The sequence below is a fragment of the Syngnathus leptorhynchus genome, chromosome 12 (genome assembly GCF_054491065.1).
Source record: "Syngnathus leptorhynchus isolate UIUO chromosome 12, UIUO_Slep, whole genome shotgun sequence".
NCBI lineage: Eukaryota > Metazoa > Chordata > Actinopteri > Syngnathiformes > Syngnathidae > Syngnathus > Syngnathus leptorhynchus.
In genome coordinates, this window is record NC_141206.1 from 4,482,580 (window position 1) to 4,505,898 (window position 23,319).

The window sequence follows — 23,319 nt, forward strand, 5'->3', positions numbered from 1 at the left end:
ATGCTGTTCTTGGAATATGGGACATCTTTCAAGAAAAATTGGATACTTTTACGAGCCACAGTTTTGTTTAACAAAAGGCTTTTTCAATGTGTTGCTGGAAAAAAAAAAAAAAGTTTCTCGTAGGTCGTTTCATATGACTGGAAGCTTGTTTGCCATCTGAATGGCCTCTTAGTTGTTAAGCAAAATACAAAAAAATGTGTCATCTTCCAAGCAGTGGCATCAATACACAAGTGATTTTTTTTTTCCCTCACCAAACATTGCTTAACTTTAGTGCCAAATTGCAGTAATGCAGAAGATATTTCGTTAAACAGATGTTTAATTGAACTTTGTTTACAGATTCAGGATTTTGTGTAAATGCGTGTGTGTGCAAGCTGTGTGCCCCCAAATACTCCTCTCATATATGCAGGAGCTCGAAGCTTGGATTTATAGACCTTGGCGGAGGCCTGCATTAATTATTCTGGTTTCATTTAGTGTCATACAAAACAGCTTCCCAAAAAGATTGAGAAGATCTGGAGAATTTGTTTTTAACCACACCAACTAATAAGTCAAAATCAACCAATTACAAAACACACGGAAGGATGTTTTGGTTTGGCCACTTCCAGGGAACTTTATAGAGTTACTTGACAATCTTGCTGAAAATCCAAATTACAAATCCATGAATTAAAAATAATATTGTTATTAAAAAGATAGCTCCTGGCATTAACACCACTTGAAGGACACACTAGTTGTGGCCTTGGCAAGGGTCTGTGTTCCAATGAGTGCTCAAGCCCTGGTACTAAGTGATCACATCCTCATCTACAAATAACCTAGTTTCCAGTAGGTGTCTAATATTATGAAACTTCCAGGAAGGTATGAATCCTGAGGTTTTTTTTTTTTAAAGAAAGATGCCAGTAGACGTGTTCAGTCATGTTGGAAACTGTCAAGAACACATATTTGTTGCACATAAAATCAACTATGCAAAAAAACCCTCCTTGACTTGTTTTTGTCTCTGATTGGCACTTGCATTGATTTTCTTGATTTTTCACTTGCTGCCAGTTTCTTTTGTTCAGCTCGTTCAGTTGATTACTCACTACGGTTCAAATCGTTCAAAACTATTCCTGTTCTCAGTTTGCTTGTGGTGTGCTTCAGATTGTACCCATCCATTCTGCTACTCTTTGTGAAAATTATTCATGGCAAGCCTTAATCCTTGGTGAGGCAACTCTGATCCTGGATGTCTTCCTGTCGCGACACACGTGATTTAAATGGTCAGATAATTTGCAAGGTCTGCAGGAGCTGGATAACAATCTTGATCATTTGAATCAAGTGTGGGACCAAATACTGCATGCTATAAAATCCCCTGAACTGAATGTCTAAAACTATAAATTGAGGACCACTGCTTGATAAATTGTTTCATCTCTCCTAGTCTCCTTTTTTATTCAATGCTCTGTCCTTGAAAAAATATTTGGAGCTGTGTCACGATTTAACTGCATATTGACACTGAAAGTTGACACCTTCCATCTTGTCCTTCTTCCCGGTGGTTCTTTTGTCGGGTACATCCAGTACATGAGGATTTCCTTCAGATGTGGAGAAACGCTTGTACTTTACTGCTGGATTAGCCTCACACAAAACAGGTACATCGGAACATCCCTTTTCTTTTGTGGTGCAAGGGAAACAAAGCATGTCACCAGATTCAGCCCCCCCCCAAAGAAAAATCACTTCCTTCACCTCACCTTAATAAGGTAAATTACTCATTCAGCATCTGCTTCCACATTGCTCTGGATTATGTCGAGTTTGAGGCTTGGAATGCAAAAAGAGGCTCAATTGGGGGACACACTCGAATAGAAAGGATTTCAATGCATGCGAATGAAATTATTTTGTAATTTTACACTTATTTGTATGTACATAACAAAAAAGTTGAAAAGATCACCAACAACAAAAACTAAGAAAAACTATAATCCTTGACCAAAATAATAAACTTGCAAACTTTGTTGCATTTTATTGCATTGCATTATATTTATGAAGTGACAGCATACATTCCATTTTAAAAAACCCATTTCTGTTATTTTCTCAAAGAGAAAAGCGGCATGCAAGAGCATTTGATCTGGCAATTTGAAAAAGACATAAAAGCTGCAATTAGGAATGAAGGGGCCCCTTAAAATCCCCTTTTTACCGCAAACTCTCAAGATGATCATTATTGTTTAACACCATGCTACCCCCACATGAAATTTATGGTCGCCCATCTGCTTACTTGAGCTAGCTCAGAAATATGCCTGAAATCTAAACCAACTGTCTGACTTCCTGTTCAATTTTGATCGCTCTTTTTTTTTTTTTTAAACTTCCCATGAGTAGTGTAATTTTCTGACAAGTTGAGACTTCCTAAAGGCCATTCATTCATTTGAAGAATAAAAACAGTGATTCCAAGAGAGTGTAGTAAAACCTCAGAGGGACAGTTTTAGAAATATAGAACAGAATGCTTTAAATCTCAAAGGTACTATCCACGTTTGTATGCTTGTCACATCATATTTTCTCATGAATATAGTATAGGGTTCGGTGGATCGACTAAAACAGCCCCCCGATAGGAAAAGGGCTGCCCACCAGTGCCTGACACATTGTTGCAGCAATTGATTTTCTGCCTCAGCTCCTCATGTTTGAACGATACATTAATTAAAGGCTGAACACAAGCGTTTCTTCATTGTCTGTCCTAGAGAGAGCGTGCATACTCACGCCACTCCACAGCCTTTACGCGATCCGAATCGATATAGACAGATTAGGTGTACCGGGCTTCATCTGCAGGTGTTTGCCACAGCTCTGTGACGGATCCTCTTTTTCCATTTCCCCGTCACAGCCTCACCATTACGCAACAGTTTTAACTCTAACCAGACAGCTATGGCCTTTCTCTTGTTTTCCATTCAGTCACAAATCATTCCACTACCAGGTATAACGTATCTTTTTGTGTAGTATTTGAAGTAAAGGGGTTATATGTTTTGTCAAAAGACAGGCAGAAATGTCGACAGAAGGAGAGCTGCAATAAAAAGACGCATCTCAAAGACAAGGGTATTTTTGGAACTCCAAATCTTTCTCAAACAGCGAGTGGCAATACAAACATAATTCTTTCAAAGTTGTGAAATAAGCAGCCCATTGTCAGAGAAATGTGCATGAGATACAGCTGGCAGAAGTTTCACCCCTGAATCAACAAAAAAACGGGGAAAAATATTGGCCAACAAGTTCTACAGTGTTTAGTTTATCTTCCATCACTAAGATGGTGCTGAATGGCGGTGAGTAATGCATTTGCTAGCCAAGGCCTCCTTCTGGAATTGTGAATCATTCCAGCCTGGGCAAGTTAATAAGCGGCAAAAAAAGAGGGAGTGATTTACATCTACATGGATTCTTGTAAATCGACTAATTGGATTTATTGTCACGTCAACTAACAGAGGCAGAAATGACCCAACAAAATATCTACTCCTTCTCCAGCCCTGCAGGGGGCAGAGGAAAAACTTGCTATCAGATGCCAGGGACAGCCATATTGCCTGCAGACCAGTATAAATGCTGGAGATCAAAGAAGGGAAAGCCGCTTAGTGGTAGAAAGAAAACTTAAACAGAGAAAACAAAGAAAAGAAACTCAAAGAGACTCGTCAGTTGCTGGTCACATGCAAATGGTAGGAAATGCTTAATTTGTTTGAAATGTTTGGTTTGATGGAATTGTTTGGTTTGGGTTACAGGACCAAGGTCCTTTTTCAAGAACTGGGGAAAATCAGGACAATTTGACAACTGTCCACCATTACGTAGTTTTACGGTACGGTAGAGTGTAGAATAATGGGAATTTAAAAAAAATAAAAGAATTAAAACTCAAAAGTTGACCAAAAACTTGGAAGAGTGTCAGCCAATGCAAGATGTTTGCAAACCTCACAAAATTTCAAATTTCTTGTGAGACTTCAGATCAAGGCTTAACAAAAGGCTTTATTACCCCGCGATGACACACCACTCTGGGCGGCTCAGTTCAGTTTTCACAACTCACAAAAAGTTAGGAATGTTCAGCTTTTGCTGCAATTTTTGATCAACCTAAAATCCCCTTACCCTCACCGTAATGAACATCTGAATTAAAATGTTCTCAACTTTTGAATGCATGGCATCTTTTTCAGTCCTTTTTGGACAACTTGCTGTTCTCTAACAAGGAGCTAGATGATCTTGTCAGATGAAAGACCTCCTACTCTTCTGAGAAAATTTTTTCCTTGAAGTATCTTTTGAAAAGCCATTACTGAAAAAAGGCAGGATGGAGTATGCACATATTAGACCGCCAGTACTGTAGAGTGGAATAATACACTCTTGGTACTTTGCCACCATTATATAATTTAAGAAGGAGGCTCCAGAATAAAGAAGTAAAAACTACATATATCCATCTTAAACCCTGGATAATGATTCATTCTGTATAAAATCCTCATAGTTAAAAGTCAGTCACATAAGTATTCAACAACAGCCTCAGTGGAATTGTTGAGTTTGCACAGTTAGTGTCTGACAAATGAATGAGTCGTTGCCCGTCTTCCTATTTGTCATATCATTCACAACGTGTGGGTGGATGCGGGTTTTGGAGGATCAAAAGCTGGCACAACAACATCTGTTCACCAATGGCGTCGGGCCTAGAGCTGTGACTGCTAATTTCTTAATGGTACATTCAGATGCTACGGGGGCAGAAACGTCATATAAAAATAGACCAAGAAATGAAGGTGGTTGGGTGTGCAAGAAAAAAAGAGGGTGTGAATAATGAAGTAGAACATCTGAATGAAAGAGGGTGGATTAGCAGAAACGAGGAGAATGATTTATTTTTGGGCACCAATTATAAATCAGGAAAAATAGTAACGTCAAATTTGACTTCATTCATTCGAAAATGTTAAACCAGAGGATCTTAACCCTAATTCTCACTCTACCTTGACTATGCCAGTTCAGGGGGATACTTAATTGTCAAGTCCAAAGATTTGGGAAAGCCGCATGTGTCAATCATGGTTCTCCTCAGACTTCCACCAACTCCAACCCTGACCCAAACCCTACTAACCCCTCATCTGAACTGAAACCGAGTCCGACCAGTCTTAGTGCCCTAACCCCACCCTAACTCTAATCCATAATTCTAGCCCTAACTCTACCCTCAGCTCTTTTTTTTTTTTGCATTTCTCTTTGACCTATCAGGTCACTCGACCTTTTATCGATCCAATCAGCTACTTGCTTTTCCTTGATCCTCACGCACGTCTATCCAAATGTCATTATAGGTCCTGGTTTGTCAGAGCCATCATCCCTTTTGGAGAATTTCTCATTGTTTTGATATTATTTATTTTCTCCCAACTATGTTGTATTCAAAGTTATTTTGGGATTTGCTATCTGTGCGACTTTGTTTTGCAGAAAGAGTTCACCTGCAGGTTAGGCATAAAAAAAAGTTAGGATTCCCTTTTGAGAAATATCTAAAGCTGTTTCCATGTCTCGAACGGAAGATGGGCGGTATGTAAACAACTTTAGGTGTCACAAATACCTATTTTAGTTCAGGAATTTAGTCCTCTAAGGCCTGAATCTTAGTCTGGATCTTCTGGTAATGAAAGCAGCTGTTTGGCAATGGGAGGAACGGAAAGGAAGAATACTTCAAACAACAGGAAGAACTTCTAAAAACATATTTAAGTGACTGAATAGACACGGTTGAGTCTGTTTAGGTACACTGTGTCTGCAGCTCCTTATGTTGTTTACGGTGGTGGAACATTTTCAGAGCGCACCATCACGCAAAAGTAATGTTGCATTATTGAGTGGAAACAGTTCCCAACCATCAACTTTCAATGTTTGTTTCTTTTCGTAGGTCATTCGCAAAAAGACACAAATATGATAAACGTACTCAAATCGACAAATGTTCTACTCTGCCTATGCTCCATTGTTTGGTTGTACCAAAAAGTAAATGCATTTCTTTGAAATTTGCTCTAGTTGAGTCTCGCTGACCAAATTTAATTCATCAAATTAAGTTATTTGGATTGTACGGTTTCAAACGCACACTAATTTTAAAACTAATGTGGAAAAATCCTGTTAATCCGGAACAAGAGCGCATGCTAAATTTCCTCCGCTGACTCCCAATAACAAGGGAGCAAGCATGCGATCCATCTGTGCCCCATCTTTGCTTTAGCATATTTACCGTACATTTGTTTTCAATTCTGGTTCTGTTCTGGAATTCATTCACAAAAACTTTCTTGAAAGTCCCGGGGAAGATTGCTTTACTATACTTCACGGTTGTTTATGTTACCTTCCCCTTGTGAGGCCTAGCTTGATTGCTGCTTTTTTTTTTTACATGAAATTGATAGACTGTACTCTCTCGCTGCTTACGTCAGCTAAATCCAAATACTTGCAGATGGATGCAAGAAGTACTCAGAGGTTCCCGAAATTATTTTGTTTTTGCTTTTGTGTCCCATGCATTTACTGCAGCTGCAGAATTTCATGCTATTTAAAAAGTGATCATAGAAAAAAGAGACAGTTTCTTTGATGAGAATAAGGTCTTTTGTGATTTACTTGTTTGATCTTAAAATACCTAAGATGGTCCATTTTCTTTCAAGATCATTGTGTGTAAAGTTACACTAAATATTCTCAAGAGCAGTCTACATGAGATCCCCGCTATTTCCAGTATTTTGATGTCCTGGTGTTATGTTCCGTAATTATCCTGCCATTGCACGAGAGGAAAAAGCGATTGTCGTCATCATTCTTTTGGCAAATTGGATGCGCTGGTAAGTACTATTCCGATGTTCTGAGAGCGGGACACCTAGGGGCACAAACAGGCTCTCCTTTTCAGTGCAAATGTCAAGAGCAGAGTGCAGATTCACCTCATAGTGCTTAACCTAACAGGGGCAAACATCCGGCCCCCACCCATAATTGTCTTACCTAATATCACACTGCTTAATGTCAGCATGTACCTGCAGGAGAACAGAAAGAGTTCAGTCAAGCTCGAAAAGACTGCGACGGATAGGCAAATCATTTTAAAATTCATTTATTTGAACTGCTGATGACGAGGAGGAATTTTTTTCTAATGACAGAAATATTCTCAATGCCGCATAATGAGATGTGTTTTTTTATCGTTTTCATTGTGCTGCAACAATCAATATGATTGGGCTCATCTGAAAGAGATTCTGACTTATTATATAGACAGGAAACTATTTTCCACCGTCTCTCGTTTGAGATTTGGTATCATTTCCTCTTTCTAATTTTGGTCTTTCTTGACTTCACACAGTTTCCCTCTTGGTCAGTGATTCACTCCTGCCATTCGTTTTGGCCCATGACTTTCCATTAGTATCCTAGCAACCGGGTTTCGATCCCTTTGGACAAGGTTGGGGGAAACTCCCCCGTCACCTTTTTTTTTTTTTTTCCTTCATTAGATAACAGGAGCCAAAGAAAACACGTCAGTGTCTTGACAAGTAAATTAAGGTGGCAGAATGGAACATACTAAGAAGTATGTGTATGAAAATCACTTCTATTCTAATGCTGCATGCCGACATATTCTTGTGCCACTCAGCAAATTTAGTCATTGCGCACCATTCCTAACTTTGAAAATGTCATTTGTCGAAACACTTGAAAACTGAAGTACAGTATATAGTAGAAGGTTACGGTAATAGTAAATCTAAGTGTCAACCTCATTTCAGCCAACCTTACCGTGTCTGTTAAAGTCTCCCGTGACTGATGTCATGTGATAGGATGAACAAAAGTGATGAGCAATTTATTTTGATTCCCTTCTGCCTTGCTGAGCACTACTTTGAGGAACAATATTCTTAAAGGGTCAGAAAACAATTATTGGATTAGAATCGAAGAGATGCAGACTTCATGTCCAAGCTCTTTGTTTTTCTAGGGTACCAAAGAAAAGGAAATCGATATAATCCCTGACAAGTTTAATTCTTCTGGAATTGTTCGGATTTCCACCTCTTAGGCCTTCCGTAAAATCAAAAACAGTGTTATTTTTGTACTGGCAACAACTATACATGCCCCTTTTGTATTTTGCTCCGAATCAGCGATAAGCTTGATGCCACGTAACCGTGTAAATTTGTGCTTTGAGGGCCGGGAATCATAAGAAGATGCCTTTGGCATCATCAGGAAGTGGCTTATCTTTCACTCGCTTATTGCATCATCCTGCTTGTGATTTATTGTGAAATCAGAATGCTCCCCCGCCCTGCTTTCATCACTACTCCAATTCACTCCTACTTTCAAATACTAAACGGGGGCGTAAACGATGTATACTCATATACTATATGTTTGCGTCAGAGTTTGAAAATTCAACAGTTTTTATACTTCACTTCTTTCAATAATCTGTTTACATCCTCTTTGTGAATGACCTCACAGTGAAGAGTAACCAGAGTGTTGAAAGAGATGCAAAAACACTGCTGACAACAGCGAGGTCAGAAAGTGCATCACATCCTGACACCAAAAATGAAAACGAGTGCATTTAACTCTGATGTCATTTTGCATTTTTCAAGGATGAACATGCATCACTCACAAAGGAGGAGACTTCCTTGGAGAGAACAGATTGCATTAGTAATTGTGATTGAAAACGCCTTCAAGTGGACTCATTTGGTTAGTTTTAAAAAGAATGCACTTTAAAAGTTGATACTGTTAAAAATACAGAGTTTTACTGGTAGCCCTGTCCAGCAAAATACTTTAATCATACATCCGAACAGGAGTATTTATAAAAGTCAATAAAACATATAAAATGATCTGTTTACTTGTTCACTCGCCTGTTTTAAACTTAACCGGAAGCCTGTGGACACATTTAGGTCACTGCTCAATCACATTGTTACCCAAAAATTAGATAAAAGGTGCTCGATCCCAGATTAGCGCTCACGTTTGATTTTAGCGTCATCCTGAAAGCAGGCAGTGTCAGCAAAGAATTACGATTACAGATGATGTAGATTATTACACTGCATTCATAACCTGCCAGCGTCACAGGGGAGTGAATGGTGGTGGTAGGGGGCGGAATCCATTAAGGTTATTTGATGGCTATTTTTAGCTGAATGTATCAAAACAAAGGGATGATTAACATCACAATAATCCAGAGAATTATTTTTGGTTTGTAGTCTCACACATTAATGTACAAGAGAGTATGGATGAAAGGGGAGCAAATGTTATTGGGATTTTTTTTTTTGGGCATAGTATAAATCTAAAATATATAAAATTAATATATTCTAGTAGAAAGTAACGTTTAGTAACGTTCTGTTTCTCCTAGCATCATTTCATCCTTATGGCATAATCCTATTATTTTTCATTATATTATATCATATCATTATTATCAGTGAGGCCCTGATCCTCATTTGTATCAACAAGGTAGCAATGATGCTGACAAGTCATTCATTGCTCCTTTCATTGGAATAGGAAGATTTTACGGACAGGAAACCGTCCTGGTAATGAGCAGCCTATTTCCCTCTTTCCACCAAGCCCGATTTACCTGTAGGTCAGTTGCATAATTTGCCGACAATTAGAGCATGTGCATGAGTAGATCTTTTCTGTTCCACGCCGTGACGTAAATGGGGCTGAGCCGTTTGAAAAAGGAAGCATAGACAATTGTAAAGCACCGAGTCCATCGTGTCAGTCGCGGTGTCACAAGGTTTGCATACGCAAGTTTTAACATTTGCTTAGATTCCTCTGGTAAATTTAGATTATACTTGATAGGTTTAGACTGGAATGCATTCCTCAGTGTTGTTTATCAGAACGTTGTGATGTAATTATGTGACCCTGTGTCCTTTGTGGTGTTTGTGTCACATATTTACTGCAAATATTTGGTTTTGGGAGAACTTTTAATGACTTTTAATTATTGGGCACACTAATTAAAAGTCATTGTGTGATGCCAGGGATGATACTCAGTGGATGGCTTCCAGGCAAAAAGGTGGAAGACAATAGTTGGACACTTTTATTTGCAAGACGGCCTGTGTTGCAAGCGTTTTGTGCAATTAGAATTAAGCGATTGTTATATGTTATGATAGTTATGGTTGGTGAGCGACTGCACGTACTATACGTGCTGATAAAGTAGGACATTGCTGGTAGTAACAAACGCTGCAGTGTTGAGTAACAGTGACGGTGTGAAAGCCTCAGAGTTCACAGCTGAGGCCATTTTCATTCACAAGTGAGGCGGGAGGAGGAACAAAGACTGCAGAAGAATGTAATACGCAAACAGGGAGGAAAGGCTGAAAATAGCTGGTCAGATGATGAGACAATCATGCACAAGTCATAAGACCATTTTAAAGTCAAGCGACACCAAAGGCCGGTATGGAAAGACTTTGGTCCGAGTTTTACATAATGCGAACTAAACAGCATCTGTCAGTTGACTGCTGTTGAACAATGGAAAACAGGGATAAAAATAAAAGCTGATGACATCAGAAACTTTGGAAACATTCCACATTTTTTTATGCTCAGATTTCAACAGTTTAAGGACTACTAAATGAATGGCATGCTAAATGCATTCATCCCGATTGCCGATAAATCTTCAAATAAGGTCAATTACGTCATTTCCCAGCATTCCTTAAAGTTCAACAAAACGCTCAAAATTGCATACAATGTTTTCCCAACTAATTAAGTCTATAATGGGGTGGTTGGGGTACCTTCAGATTTTTTTTTAACATTCCCTATGAATGTGTATATGTTTCTAATAGAGTGACCATTGAATGGAAAGAAAAAAAAAAAAAAACTTACCATAATGAGAAAAGTCCCTGACTCAGAATGAAAAACTGGACCAGATGCTCGGCGGCCATCTGCGTCAACCAGTTGGCTTTACATAAAAGAATAATAACTACAGCATTTTACAGGTTTATAAAACATAAATTAGATCATGAAGCCTTCAAGGGACAATTGGAGAGACGTCAGCGAGCATTACATCATTGGCACACTTTGTCCTTGAGATGCGCTCACCTCTTTTATCATACAGCCACCTGCTTAATGAGCTGCTTATTATAGACTGTTCATTTATACGAGGCCAAAGTATGGGTCAAGCAAACACACGTGTATCTGAGCCTTTTATTCATTAAGAGCTGCTGTCTCAAATGAGTGCACAACTAATGGGTAACTAAATGAAAGTTACAAACACCTCGAGGAGCCTCTTCTTAGCCATTAGTCCGATTATTGATGCCAGGGATTCCTTTTGTCCCAGGTCCCTGATGTTATAAAACTTATTTATTTGTTTATTTATGATTCAAGATGCCATTTGACTCACCGCCACAGATTACATTTATTTCAGATGAAGCCAAGAAGTGAGTTTTAATTTTATATAATGATTTGTTGCTTTGAGGTAAACGCTGAAAGTAACTTTAACAGAATCAAATGAATTGATACTGAACATCTGATTTCAAACGAGAAATTCCTCAAAATAGTATTCTTCCGTTTGAATTTCTCGGAGTGTCTTGAAGAGATGTGACCAGATATGAGTTGAAGGAAAGAGGAACCTAAATCATTCACAACTGGTATTTCCCTTGTGTTGGATGTCATCTGGGACATATTGTGCTTACCAGCGTTTGGGCCAAAAATGTCTTCTCTGTGTTAGAAACCTGCTCATCTGTCTGACAAAAGATTTTGTTAAATAAATTACAATTTATTCTGTGAGACAGCTGCCAAGACACATTTGCAACTCGTAACCGGAGGATGAATTTGCTTAGGAACTTTCCTTCCCGATCCAAGTGAGATGACCCAGAAGTACTTGGAAGAAAGGTTGTTTGAATTCTAAAAGTTCGTCGAGAAGTTGCCTTCATGTATTTTACCCATCATAGAATCCTGTTGCATGATAACGTTGATTAAGAAACATGAAGTTGAATTTGTTTTGAATGGTGTTATTTTTATTTTTTATCTGTGTCAACAGGAAGCTTTCAGTTTTTGTGAGATTTACATGTAGGTCATCATTACATGGACTATTTTTACGACCTATTATGATTATTGTGTGTGTGTGCGCGTTACATAATTTTTTTTCTGAAAGGTTACTTGCGTGCCCAATATGTTCATTTTGCATATGGCAGTTTTACCCATGCAAAGACAGACTCGTGAGCTGTCGGGTTGGAGTCATCATCAACAGGATATGAAACCATCTGAGATCAAGTTTCTGTCTCACTTGACCATCTGCAGATTCTGGCAGGGATCTTTTTTGCTTTTCCCTCATACTTGGGATGCTTTGTGATCAGACTAGTTTCCTGGCTTTGTTCTTACAGATGACAGTAAAGTCATTTTCAGACTATCTGAACCTATTATTGAATGGACTCGTAAGCATTCAGTCCCAAATGAATTACAGACGAGACTCAACTCATATAGCAAGTCAAAATTGTCATTGAACTTATTATATGCCGTTTTCTAATAAGATCACATCTGTGTGAACAGAGCTTTTGCATGTGTTTCTCAAGAAAGGTTAACACTCTATTTATATCCTTTAGGGAGGTGAGAAAAAGGGAGGTTGTTCTCGAGATGAGTCACCTCTGGTCCAAATGACCAAAGAATGACTGACAGCAGGGGAGAGGGAAAAAATTCTGAGAATAGAAAGGCAGATACATGAACGAACTGAACACAGTGGCTACAAATTGTATTTTACTGATACCAAGCACCACACTTTGATAAGAAACAGTCCTGAATGTGCCCTGCTTGTCCAGAACAGAACTGTGTCTCTTTGCTCAGGCCCCTGACATTGCACAGTTTGGAAATGAGTCAACATTTTAGGGCTGGTGTGCCTCTCAGTTATTATTCATTCACATTTAACACACATTTTGCCGATTGCTTTTGATTGGAAATGACGTGTTGAGGGCTCAGGTTTATTTTGTGTATACGATAAACAATAGTTTGTAAGATACAATTGTAGTGTTTGCGTTCTCACATTGTTGAATGTTATCGACATGGCTCGCTTTAATCAGCCGTTGAGTATGTTACACAATATCTTTCATGAAAGTTGAACCACACACAACACAATGGTTGTTTTTATTTACATTGTTTCTACCGTCTAACGTTGAGTGACAAGAACATGCATACCATCTGCAGGCCATTGTATCATAAATCAATTGTGGACATCGAACTATTCTTAACTCACAATAATTAACTTTGGAAATTCCAGCAAAATAATGATGTATTTTTAAATGCAGACTAAATTCTTTAACCAAAAAAAAAGCTTTCGTCAGTTCATACATATTATTAGTAATGAGTAATGAGTCACTTCTCTTTTTCCGAAGCAAAGTTGACAAAGGTAACACAACTACAGGTTTGTCTATAAATAGGCTCAGTGACATTCATTGCCGTCAGTTGGAGATGACCTGAAGTAGCGTACACCATTGTCAGTGGGGAAATTATTTTTTTAAACCTTATTAATTGTATCCTGTAAAATTCTTTGAATAAAAGTACTTTTAGAAAGCACCAATGCTGGTGTCTTTTGTTGCTAAAGTATGTTAATTGACCATTCAAATAATAAATCGAGCAGAACGTTTTTCAGCTTCAATTTTGAGTTTTTCATAACCTTGGAGCTGCTTATTCAGAATAGCATCACATTCTAGGATTAGCCATGAAAAAAGAGACAGGACAAAGCTCTGTAAAGATCTTTTATTTTCTTAGAGAAAAAATATCTTAGCAAGGTCAGGTCTTGCATATTCCTTTCCAGGGATGGCGCTGGAATTTTCTCTCACCCAGGGCTAAATGGGGCTGAAAAAATAATCTAGAAATATATTTCGGGATATCAAATAAAATACAGGAGGTGACTGGCTGCCCTGTAACTGGCTGGTGACCAGTTGTCTGCCTTTCGCCCAATGTCAGCTGGGATAGGCTCCAGCACCCCCACAGCCCCCAACACAAAAATATCCTGGTTTATGACTATCCAAAAACCCCAGACTCTAGTCTGTCCCGAAGCAAGACAAAGATTCACCAAACTACTCCTGGTGTGCCGGAGTATCCCCACGCTCCAGGATGTGTGTGTTTTTTTTTGTCCACTATTATGACTGATCAAATGCATAGAATAGGTGAAATTTTGAGTACATGTTTTTTTTTTCTTCTAAAAATGTTTACATTTATTCATTGATTAAGTGACTTAAGTGTATATTTTGACCAGATGTTGCCATCCTCATTATTGGACTGTTTTCCCAAATAAACACGAGGTACTGTTTATTATACAGTATGCTCACCCGCCACACACACAAGCAATGATTATTCTTAAGTGTATTGCTGCTCTCTGCTGGTGACATCAAATTAATGCAACAAGAGGACGCTAAATGGGGATTAAAAAAAAAAAAAGTAAAACCAAATTCCCTCATAAAGGGAGCGAACTGTGCACAATTCATTGCAAACTTGCCATGCATTCAGTAATTGCAGTTAATTGCACTATATCATGTTTTGGGATTTTTTTTATTCCTCCCAATTCATATCAAACCTGACCCTATACTACCTTAAAAAGCATTTTAAATTTAAAAAAAGTGATGGTTTGTTATAAATTTTGCATCCCTAAACAATCACTCGAACCAACTAATTCAAGTAATTATGAAAGTAAAAAAAAATTTTAGAATTAGGTTTCAAAATAAAAATGTTGGCCAACCAAAGAGCTGCGGTTGACAACGAATGCGATGTATATCCTGCTCAGTTAATCGTTGTTATTGACATATATGACCAAGAGGCTGTAAATACATTCTGTGAAAATAAATATGAGTCTTTCTTAATAATAAAAGAGCTATGCATACTTCGTTTTGATGTAATATAGCATCTGTCAACCATAAAACAGGGAGCACACTTTTGACGTGCACCTTTTTGGTCGGCCAACATTTTTCTCTCACCTCACTACTCTTCTTCCCAGACCCCCCCCCCCCCCCCCCCCCCCATTTTTCCCCCTTTTTTAATGTAGGCTATTGCAGGCCGGCGCTGTAATTTTGGAATCTGCCCTTGTGTATGGCGGATGAAAAAAAAAAAAAATTCCTCACCAGGAACAGTGTCACACAACCTCCCCCCGGGTGCGAGAGCTGCGAGCGGACAGCCCGCACGGTCCCTACTGTCGTCTTTTTCACGACTCGTTACATTATTTTGCTCCAAAAAATGTAACGTAGCGCGCAGAAGTGGCGAGGGGGGGCAAATACAAGACTGGAGGGAAATTTCTAACATTTTTGAATTTCCTCATAACTAATTCACATTTTTTTCCTCTCGCCCGGAGAAGGAAGCCGTTGTTGCTGTCACCCCTGGCCGGGGAAGGGAGGCTTTTTCGTCGGGGGTGTTTTTGCATGAGCAACGCTGCTTTTGCAGGTATGTCAAATCGCTTATTTTTATTTTGGAGAAAAATTGAATTTGCAAATTTCCAGTAACATGCTAACATTAAGTTTATTGCTGTTCTATTTGGCTAATGGACGCGTCAGCTCAGTGCTCGTCTTCCAAACCAGGTGCAGCCATCATCGAGGAGCAATTTGGCTCGTTTGTCGCGGAATTTTATTTAGGAATTGTAACTTTTGAGTCATGTGATGGGGGGGGAAATGCAACCGACCGATTCTGCAAGCGAGCTATGGTGGCGAAATGAAGGGCGACGAGGAAGGGGAGGAACAATCTAATCGCGCACAAAAACATCTTGCAGCCATGTTTTTTTTGTGAATTTTCCATCAAATTTGAGCAGGGCTCCGGAGTTGCCCCCCCCTTCTTTCTCCGGTACTCAGGCAATTCGCACCACTTCTCGGTGTTTCTGTGACCGCCTAACACGCTTCACAGACCTATACAATCGTCACTATAATGTCGGCGTCCAAAAAACGTTGTATTGTATTCTATCTCAAATAATGTAGACGTATTTTTTTATTTGTCAAATCCGTGACTGACTGGCGCCACCTGTAGGGAGTCATTCGGAGAAATGAAATAGTCAACATAATTTGATTAGTTTTGATTTGTTGACTCATTTTGAAGAATTTCACCCAAATTACAATTTCGTTTTGTTTCAAATGGAAATGAAATTAATTCAATGTTGAATCTAATACATTCACAATGACCTTTAAAAACAAATTCTGCAGCCATGGGCAGGGTGCAAGTCAGCCTTTCCCCCCCCCCTGTGTTTCCCCCCCTGCAGGATTCTTTGGCCCTGAATGCATTTGCTTAAGAATGACAAATCTTGTAAATTCACCCTGGATTTCTTTTTTAAGCTAATTAAGTTAGTGCATCACTGCATCGTTGCCTTCAAAGCTTTTCGTGTCTACCCTGCTTTTTTCCCCTTTTCCCCTTGCTGGATTCTTCCTAAAATTTGCAATTCGTTCAGATTGGGAAATTTGCATGCCCCCGTCCTCCCCCTCCAAAAATGTTCAAAATGAATAGAGGAGCAATGGAGGTAGAAAGAACATGTCAGCAAAAAAAAAAAGAAAAAAATGCAGGGCAGGAAAAACAATCACAGCAGCGCTCCTGCAGTTTATTTTATTAATCCTGCGGACGCTTTTCCCATTTTGCTGGACTTGCTTTTTTATTTGAGTCTGGTTGCCATTTTGTTGGGGGTAATTTGAATGCTGACCTTCAAGTCAAGTCCTCATCATAAATTCAGTGAGCTGCTGCAAAATTATAATAAATCTGGCAGGACAAGTCTGCCTTTGTTTACTGAGCTGTAATTTAATATCAAATAAGGAAATAGGGTGTTTTTCTTTTTAAATTTTAACAATAGACCTCCCTGAGGCTTAAACATTTGCCATGTGCAGAATTATAGTGACCACAACCTGTAACCTTACTAGCTGAAGGAAGATAATTTTGAATAAGATCAAAAGGATCTTGATTCAAGTCAAATTTTCTTTTTGAGAAAAAGGAAACAAAATGTAACGTGATCCAAACAAATTAAGTAGCGCTGAAGAGATTTGACAGAGTTGAAAGCATCTGAACATAAAATAAATGAGATTTTCCATGTAAAATTTTGATTGCTTCCACATGCACAGTCTAGGTCAGATCCGGATGGATCCGGGTTTAATGTTGCTGCCGCTATCACATTCCCAACTCACACACACACACACACACACACACTAATACATACAACAAAAATGTGTTCAAACCAGATACAATTTCACATGGAAGTGTTTGAAAAGCATCCTTTCATGTGTTGTTTAAATTGCTACCAAGTGTGCATACTCGATTGAATGCAGAAAAACCTGGTTTCATGTTACAGCTTGTGACCCCGGATATACAAAGCAAATTTCTTCATTCAGTCGATATTTAAAAGAAGAAATACATATAAGGTACAAAGGGAAATAAAACCGTAACTGCATGTAGTAATGTTTGCTAATGCTTTGAGTGAGTTGAGTTTTCAAGTTTCGACTCAAACTAAGAAGTGGGTGACTCTGCTCCTTCTTTTGGACTACAAATGGTATAAAAACTACTAAAAGCCAACGAAAAAAAAAACGTGGCCAGTGTTTGTACTAACGTCCTAGCATTTCTCTTCTTCAGAGGCTTTGCAATCTTTTTTTTTTTTTTTGAGACTTTTGTTGCTTTCGACGTACAGTTGCCGCTGTCGTATGTTCTTTTGAGTAATACAGAGAATGGAGAACAAAACCTGTAGGTTTATATTTAGAGACCAGATAGCGGAAATTTCCAGTCTGTGTAAAAACGACAGTGGTCTATCAAGTCATAGTGAGGGGGTTTCTGTTTTAGTCCATATCAACTTGCTAGCAGAGTTTGTATTTTCTGAAGGAAAAAAAAAAAGATTTGCTTTCTTTGATTCCTCGCCAGTCCTTTTAAGCACTATTCTGGATGAGTGATGTGGGTTAAAATGAGCCTTTTAGAATCCATTTTGAGCATAGCAGGCATCCACTGTTCTCTTGTGTTCTCAGTGGCTCTGCTGAAAATGTCTGAAAATTGCTTAATTTATATTAGTCCCTGGGAAATTGCTTTTCAGGGGTTAGGGCCGCCGCATAAAATCGTGTGCTTTCCTTTCTGCTCATATTTCTTCCTCTCCTTTGCCTTGTAAAAATGAATCTTATTGGTTTGATGAATAATGCATCAGGATGTTCATTTGCTGCAGCAGTGAAAATTAGGTCCGTTTACATGCAGCGGTTATGTACACAAAATAGTTTTTTTTTTTCCTACTTGACCATTTTGTGAAGGTAGTGCCTGTGCTGCTTTTCTAGGGGAAAAAAAATTCAGCAAAGCAAATGTAATTTCTGTGCATGGTTAAAAAAAAAAATGGGGGAGGGCTGAAACTGGTGCAGGTTTAATGAATCCATAAATCACAATGATGCCCGGTTTGCCGCGCCTGCGTATGTTTGCAGTGTAATTTTGATTTCCATCAAAAATTTAATCTGCCAGCCTTCAAGGGTTTTAGCAGCAGATCGGATGCTGTCTTGAATTTCTAATTTTAGGCCCCTGATCTTTCTGGATTTATTCCTGTGTGATTCAAGTCTGCTTTTCAATATCTCTTGTTATTAAAATTTAATTCACAGCATTAACATATAGATTGAAAATGTTTTTTATGGGGGGGCTGTGGAGTGAATACCTCTGGAATTTTACTAGATGCCTGTTTGTTGCGTCGTCTTTGTGTGTGTGTGTGTGTGTGTGTGTGTGTGTGTGTGTGTGTGTGTGTGTGTGTGTGTGTGAGAGTGGAGTTGCTGGTGGGGGATTTATGCATTTCTTTGCGTTATTGCTTTTTGAAATGATGGTCAAGCTCAATATTAGACGACATTTATTACAAGAGGACAGGAAAATGTACGTTTGATTAAGGAAAGACGCATTTTCCTGTCTCGACTCTGGATAATGCACCAATGCAGTGAAAGCAGTGATTGAAGTGACCCGTCAGTCCTCCATTTTTAACTTGCTCCTATTTTTACTCCTTCTCCTGAGAGTGCAAACATTTTCCTGATCCCTTAAGCAAATTTGTATTTCATATTTGGATTTTCCTTTCTGGTGTATTTGACTTGCAAAGCAGATGTTTGATTTTTTTTTCTCTGGGTAGGGGGGAGTACAAAGTAAAATGGCAACCTCAGTTACTGCCATTTTTAATATGTTGTTCTGAGAGTGATTGATTTCCTTCATTATTGTACAGACCTGGTCAAGCCACGGCCCGCGGGGCTTTTTAATCCAACCCGCCAACCTTGTCCAACAACCACAAAAAGAATCATTCCATTTTGTCCCTGCAATGCCCACGTTTTTTCACTCGGGAGTGCAGTGACCATTTGTGGAGCTTTATGATTTGTGGGTGTGCAGCTTCAGGGCAATGTGTGGCAAGCCACACCCACTGTTTTTCTATACGTAAGAAATGGTTCTTGTCAGCCTGCCAGTGTGGACAAGGATTTTGTTTTTTTCAGTTTTTGTGGTGCAAAAAGGAAGGAAGGTGATCATTTCCTTACAATTAAAACAAGAAATCATAAAACATGATCATTATATATAACTGTCAATAATATTCTGCTTCCTACTTTTACTTCTTTACAATTAAAACAAGAAATCATAAAACATGATCATTATATATAACTGTCAATAATATTCTGCTTCCTACTTGACTGTATATTTGAAATCTAAATTTGCCTAGTATGAGTTGGTAGTTCATATAATTAGTTGCTATAATAATATGTATTAAATGTGTATTTCATAATTTAGGACAATACATACTATAACCACGCACAGTACTTTTTTTTTTTTCTAAATACAAACTCAAAGTTGAGGTTAGCATGTTTGCTTGCCCCTCAACAGACGTTCTAGCGTCCCTTTGCAAAATTGCCCACTACTGGTGTAGACGTAGTAGCGCTTTGACCAAATATAAATAAACTTGACTTGAAATAAAGCTATAGATAGAAAATGGACTAGGGAGGGGCCTTTGTCAAACTTTCATGACTTGATTGCCTATGGGGAGCATAAATGCGATAAAATCATTCACTGCCGGCCATTTCAGAGCATTTTGGCATATTCAAGACCCACAGGATGCTGTGGTCAATAATTATATATGCAGTATACCACAGGACCAAATTAAAAAATAAACTCCCTTTCACTAGCAAAAAAAAAGTTTGATTCTGCCCTTTTCCATTCTTTTATAATCAGCAGTAGAAAAAAGTAGGTTGTACAAAATGCTGCTTCTCCCGATGGATTCACAAACTGTGCCGATGTCATATCTAAAACGGGGAATTGATGTCATTTATTGGTGGTTTCATGGTTTGGAATTTACTGTGGAGTGACATCAGATGCTCCCCCTCCCATTTCCTGTTGAAAAAAACTTTAATAGACAAATAAATGAATATTCAGTCCTTCATTCATTCATAATGGTATGGCATGGAATGGTTGCCGCTTGAGTTCTTATAGAATTTGAGGGCTGTCACTAACAAATCAAATGAATCAAAGTTGATGTAGTACTGTGTATCATGTCCCGTGAATAAAGAGATGAAGAAGTTAACGTAGTTCAAGCATGAGCTGAGCTAATTCACTCATTCACAATTATCATCGGGTACAAAGTAATAATTCAGATAATCATGAGTCTGTTCATGTTAGGTATGCTTCATGACACATCGTAGTCTATGTGAATCATTTAATACATTTAATAATTTGAGCTGTTAGAAACCTAATTAATAAAAATTTGGAATCGGCGTTTGACTGTAAACTCTTCTCACTTTGTTATGACATGAAGAAAGAATTTGAAAAAAGCCTCCTCGATGAATTTGAACAACCGAGATTAGGATACACAAACAGAAATCGTGATCTGGCAATGCAAACAAAAGAGAACATGAGTTGCAAGATGATCTTAGAAATTAATTTGAATAGGCACACTTAAATTGCCCAAGTATTAGGAAGTATTTTTTTCTTCTTCTACTTTAGTCAACCTAACTATTTGGCATTTAAAGTTGTCTTTTTGCATTTGGCATTTAAATGCCATTGTTTCCATTTTTCCTCCGAGCCTCGCGTGTAAATGAGGACATGGCAGCTCCAGAAGGCGGGAAGGAGGAGCTCTGCATTTAATAGGCAGCAGGGGGAGCATGACTTTTTCTTGCATTTTTTTTTTCTTTTTCTTTAAACATGCACTTAGTCATTTTGTACTGAGCAGCCATGATTTTGGCTTTGGTTCCTAAATTTCTGGTTGTGTGGCCATCAACACACTTTTATACTTTGCCATGACCGGTGCCCTTATTTCTAGTGGAGAAAATAATTACAACAGCAGAATACCAACATTTTCCATTTTTAAGATTTAAGATTCGTACTTAAAAACACCCGGTTAGAATGTATACACCGAACAATTCTATTTGGGATCAGAACCTTGATAGATAACCATCTCTTGTCTATCCGTAATTTATGTTCATAAAGATCCATGTATTATTCACTGAGAATATTTTTTTATTCATATTTCATTAACAAAAGACGGGGGAGGAATGCTAACTGGATCCACACGCAAACTGAACACATCCTCTTTCGTTTAACTATTTATTCTAATGAGGCTTGTGGCCAATGCCCTTTAATAGATTAACAGAATGTAATTATTAACCAATTATGTTGCCTGCCACGTGTTATTAATGTCTTTGTCTGCTTGTCTGTCTTTAATCATTTGGAGGTTCAGGGTCGGAGAAGGTGGAGTCATGAGTGCTCAAGAGTTACCCAAAGTTGAAGGCGGAGTCGTGAGTGCTCAAGAGTCACCCAAAATTGGAGAAGGCGGAGTCGTGAGTGCCCAAGAGTCACCCAATCCCAGCAATGAGCTGGGGAGCGGTGGGACCAACGGTCCCCCGTCCACTTCTGCTGTGGTCAGCCAAGACGCCAGCTTACCTCCAGTCACAATCAAAAAGGAACCGGGGAGCACGGAGACGAGCAACGGTACCTTTGGGGACAACAACCCAGCCGAGATCTGCGTCGTCATCGGAGGGAACGACTGCAAAGCAAGCGGAGGCGCATCTCGCAGAGGCCAGGCGGAGGGTATGTTCGCTCTTGGTACTCCTCCACCAACCAAGAGCACAGACTCATGCATAGGTGTGTGATCACACTTAAAACATACTGCACACATGTTAAAATAGGGATCAAGACTAACATCTTTTATCATGAGCATAGTACCACCCAACTTATCATTTTAGGTGCGCTGGAAGCAAATTCAAGGGTGCACGTGTTAAATTGACTTGCCAAGTAAATATTAACATTCTGCACCATTTTCACTGTGTTATTGATAAAAGCTTGACAAGACAATTTGCAGTTGAACCGAATTTGTTCAACCACTCAGTGGGGCCCATTCCTGAATTGAGATTTGACTTTGTTCAGTAGTACTTCATTCAGTTGAATGATTATGTACTGATTAAACCTCTCTCTGTCTCTCCTTATGTAGGTTCCTATGTTTGTGGAGTTTGTGGGAAGAAGTACAAGTATTACAACTGCTTTCAGACGCATGTCAGGGCACACAGAGGTAAGCCATTGTCCCAAAATGTCACGCACAAGTTCAAAAACATTGACAGACTGATTGCGTAATGTAAGGGACACGAATGGTAATTAGTGCTGCAGTCCTAACCAATGACAGCTGTGCACACGATGCGAAAAGTCATCGAGCAAAAATAAAGTGGCCCCCTAGTACAGTATTTATAATACGACGACAGTTGTGCAGATGGCACAGATAATCGTAGCACCAATTAAAGTGACCATGACCATCATATAGACCCCCACCAAGGCAAAACGAGTAAAGCGAGCAGGCTATACATCTTGGAGGATGGGGTGGTGGTTGCGATGACGACTCATATTACAGAAAAAACGAATTACTAACTTGGCTTCAAATGCACAAACAAAATATGTCTTCATTTAATGGCTGTCATGCAATGCAACTGCGTAGCCGTGTGCCGTACTTGGATGTAGAGTACTGCAAACAGTCCCTCACTGAATGGAAACGGTCGGAACAAGAACACTGATTGCAGAGTAATTCACAAACGTTTGACTTGAAGGGAACTGATGGCGACATGAACAGGATAGTGGATACTCGTAGACTAGTGGGGCATATAGAACATATTGGAAAGATTTTTCACTCGATTCCACTTGAGGAACCAACTTGTGTCATCATAATGGTATGAGCAAATAAAAAAATAAAAAAAAGGGAAAAAAGTGTTTATGTGCTCACGCTGACCCTGAAATGTCATAGTTGGAGTGTTCCAAGAAGTCGGTTTTGAATAAGGTTGTTAATGGGCTGAAGAATTTCTGGGAAGTTTTCATGGGAAGCTTAGTTTGAGGTACAGTGCAACCTCGGTTTTCGAACGCAATCCGTTCCAGAAGGCTGTTCGAGAAGTGAATCGTTCGAATTCCGAATCATGTTTTCCCATTACAAATAATGGAAAAAAAAATCTGTTGCAAGCAAAAAAAATAAACGGCATTTTTTCATTTGTGCATTTTTGTCCGATCGTGCAACTGCAGCGCGCCGCCGACCGCACAACTGCACCGTGCTGGTCGCATTATTGTGACGGATCGGTCGTTAAAATTTAG

At 38.9% G+C, this 23,319-nt stretch overlaps 1 protein-coding gene across 11 annotated transcripts in view; it reads left to right on the plus strand.

Moving 5' to 3' along the window:
* The window catches only part of znf618 (zinc finger protein 618), a 42,532-nt gene that overhangs the window by 3,580 nt on the left and 15,633 nt on the right, over positions 1-23,319 (plus strand). For 3 of the 11 annotated variants that reach the window (XM_085925945.1, XM_085925942.1, XM_085925947.1), the window contains exons 1-4: positions 3,577-3,635; positions 15,116-15,201; positions 21,428-21,837; positions 22,184-22,261. In XM_085925945.1, the coding sequence (XP_085782071.1) occupies positions 3,627-3,635; positions 15,116-15,201; positions 21,428-21,837; positions 22,184-22,261 (583 nt within the window). In that variant the 5' untranslated portion in view covers positions 3,577-3,626. Of the gene's footprint in view, positions 1-3,575; positions 3,636-14,799; positions 15,202-21,427; positions 21,838-22,183; positions 22,262-23,319 lie in introns of those variants that run through there. The other 8 variants (XM_085925940.1, XM_085925946.1, XM_085925944.1 and 5 more) reach the window with 6 other exon arrangements.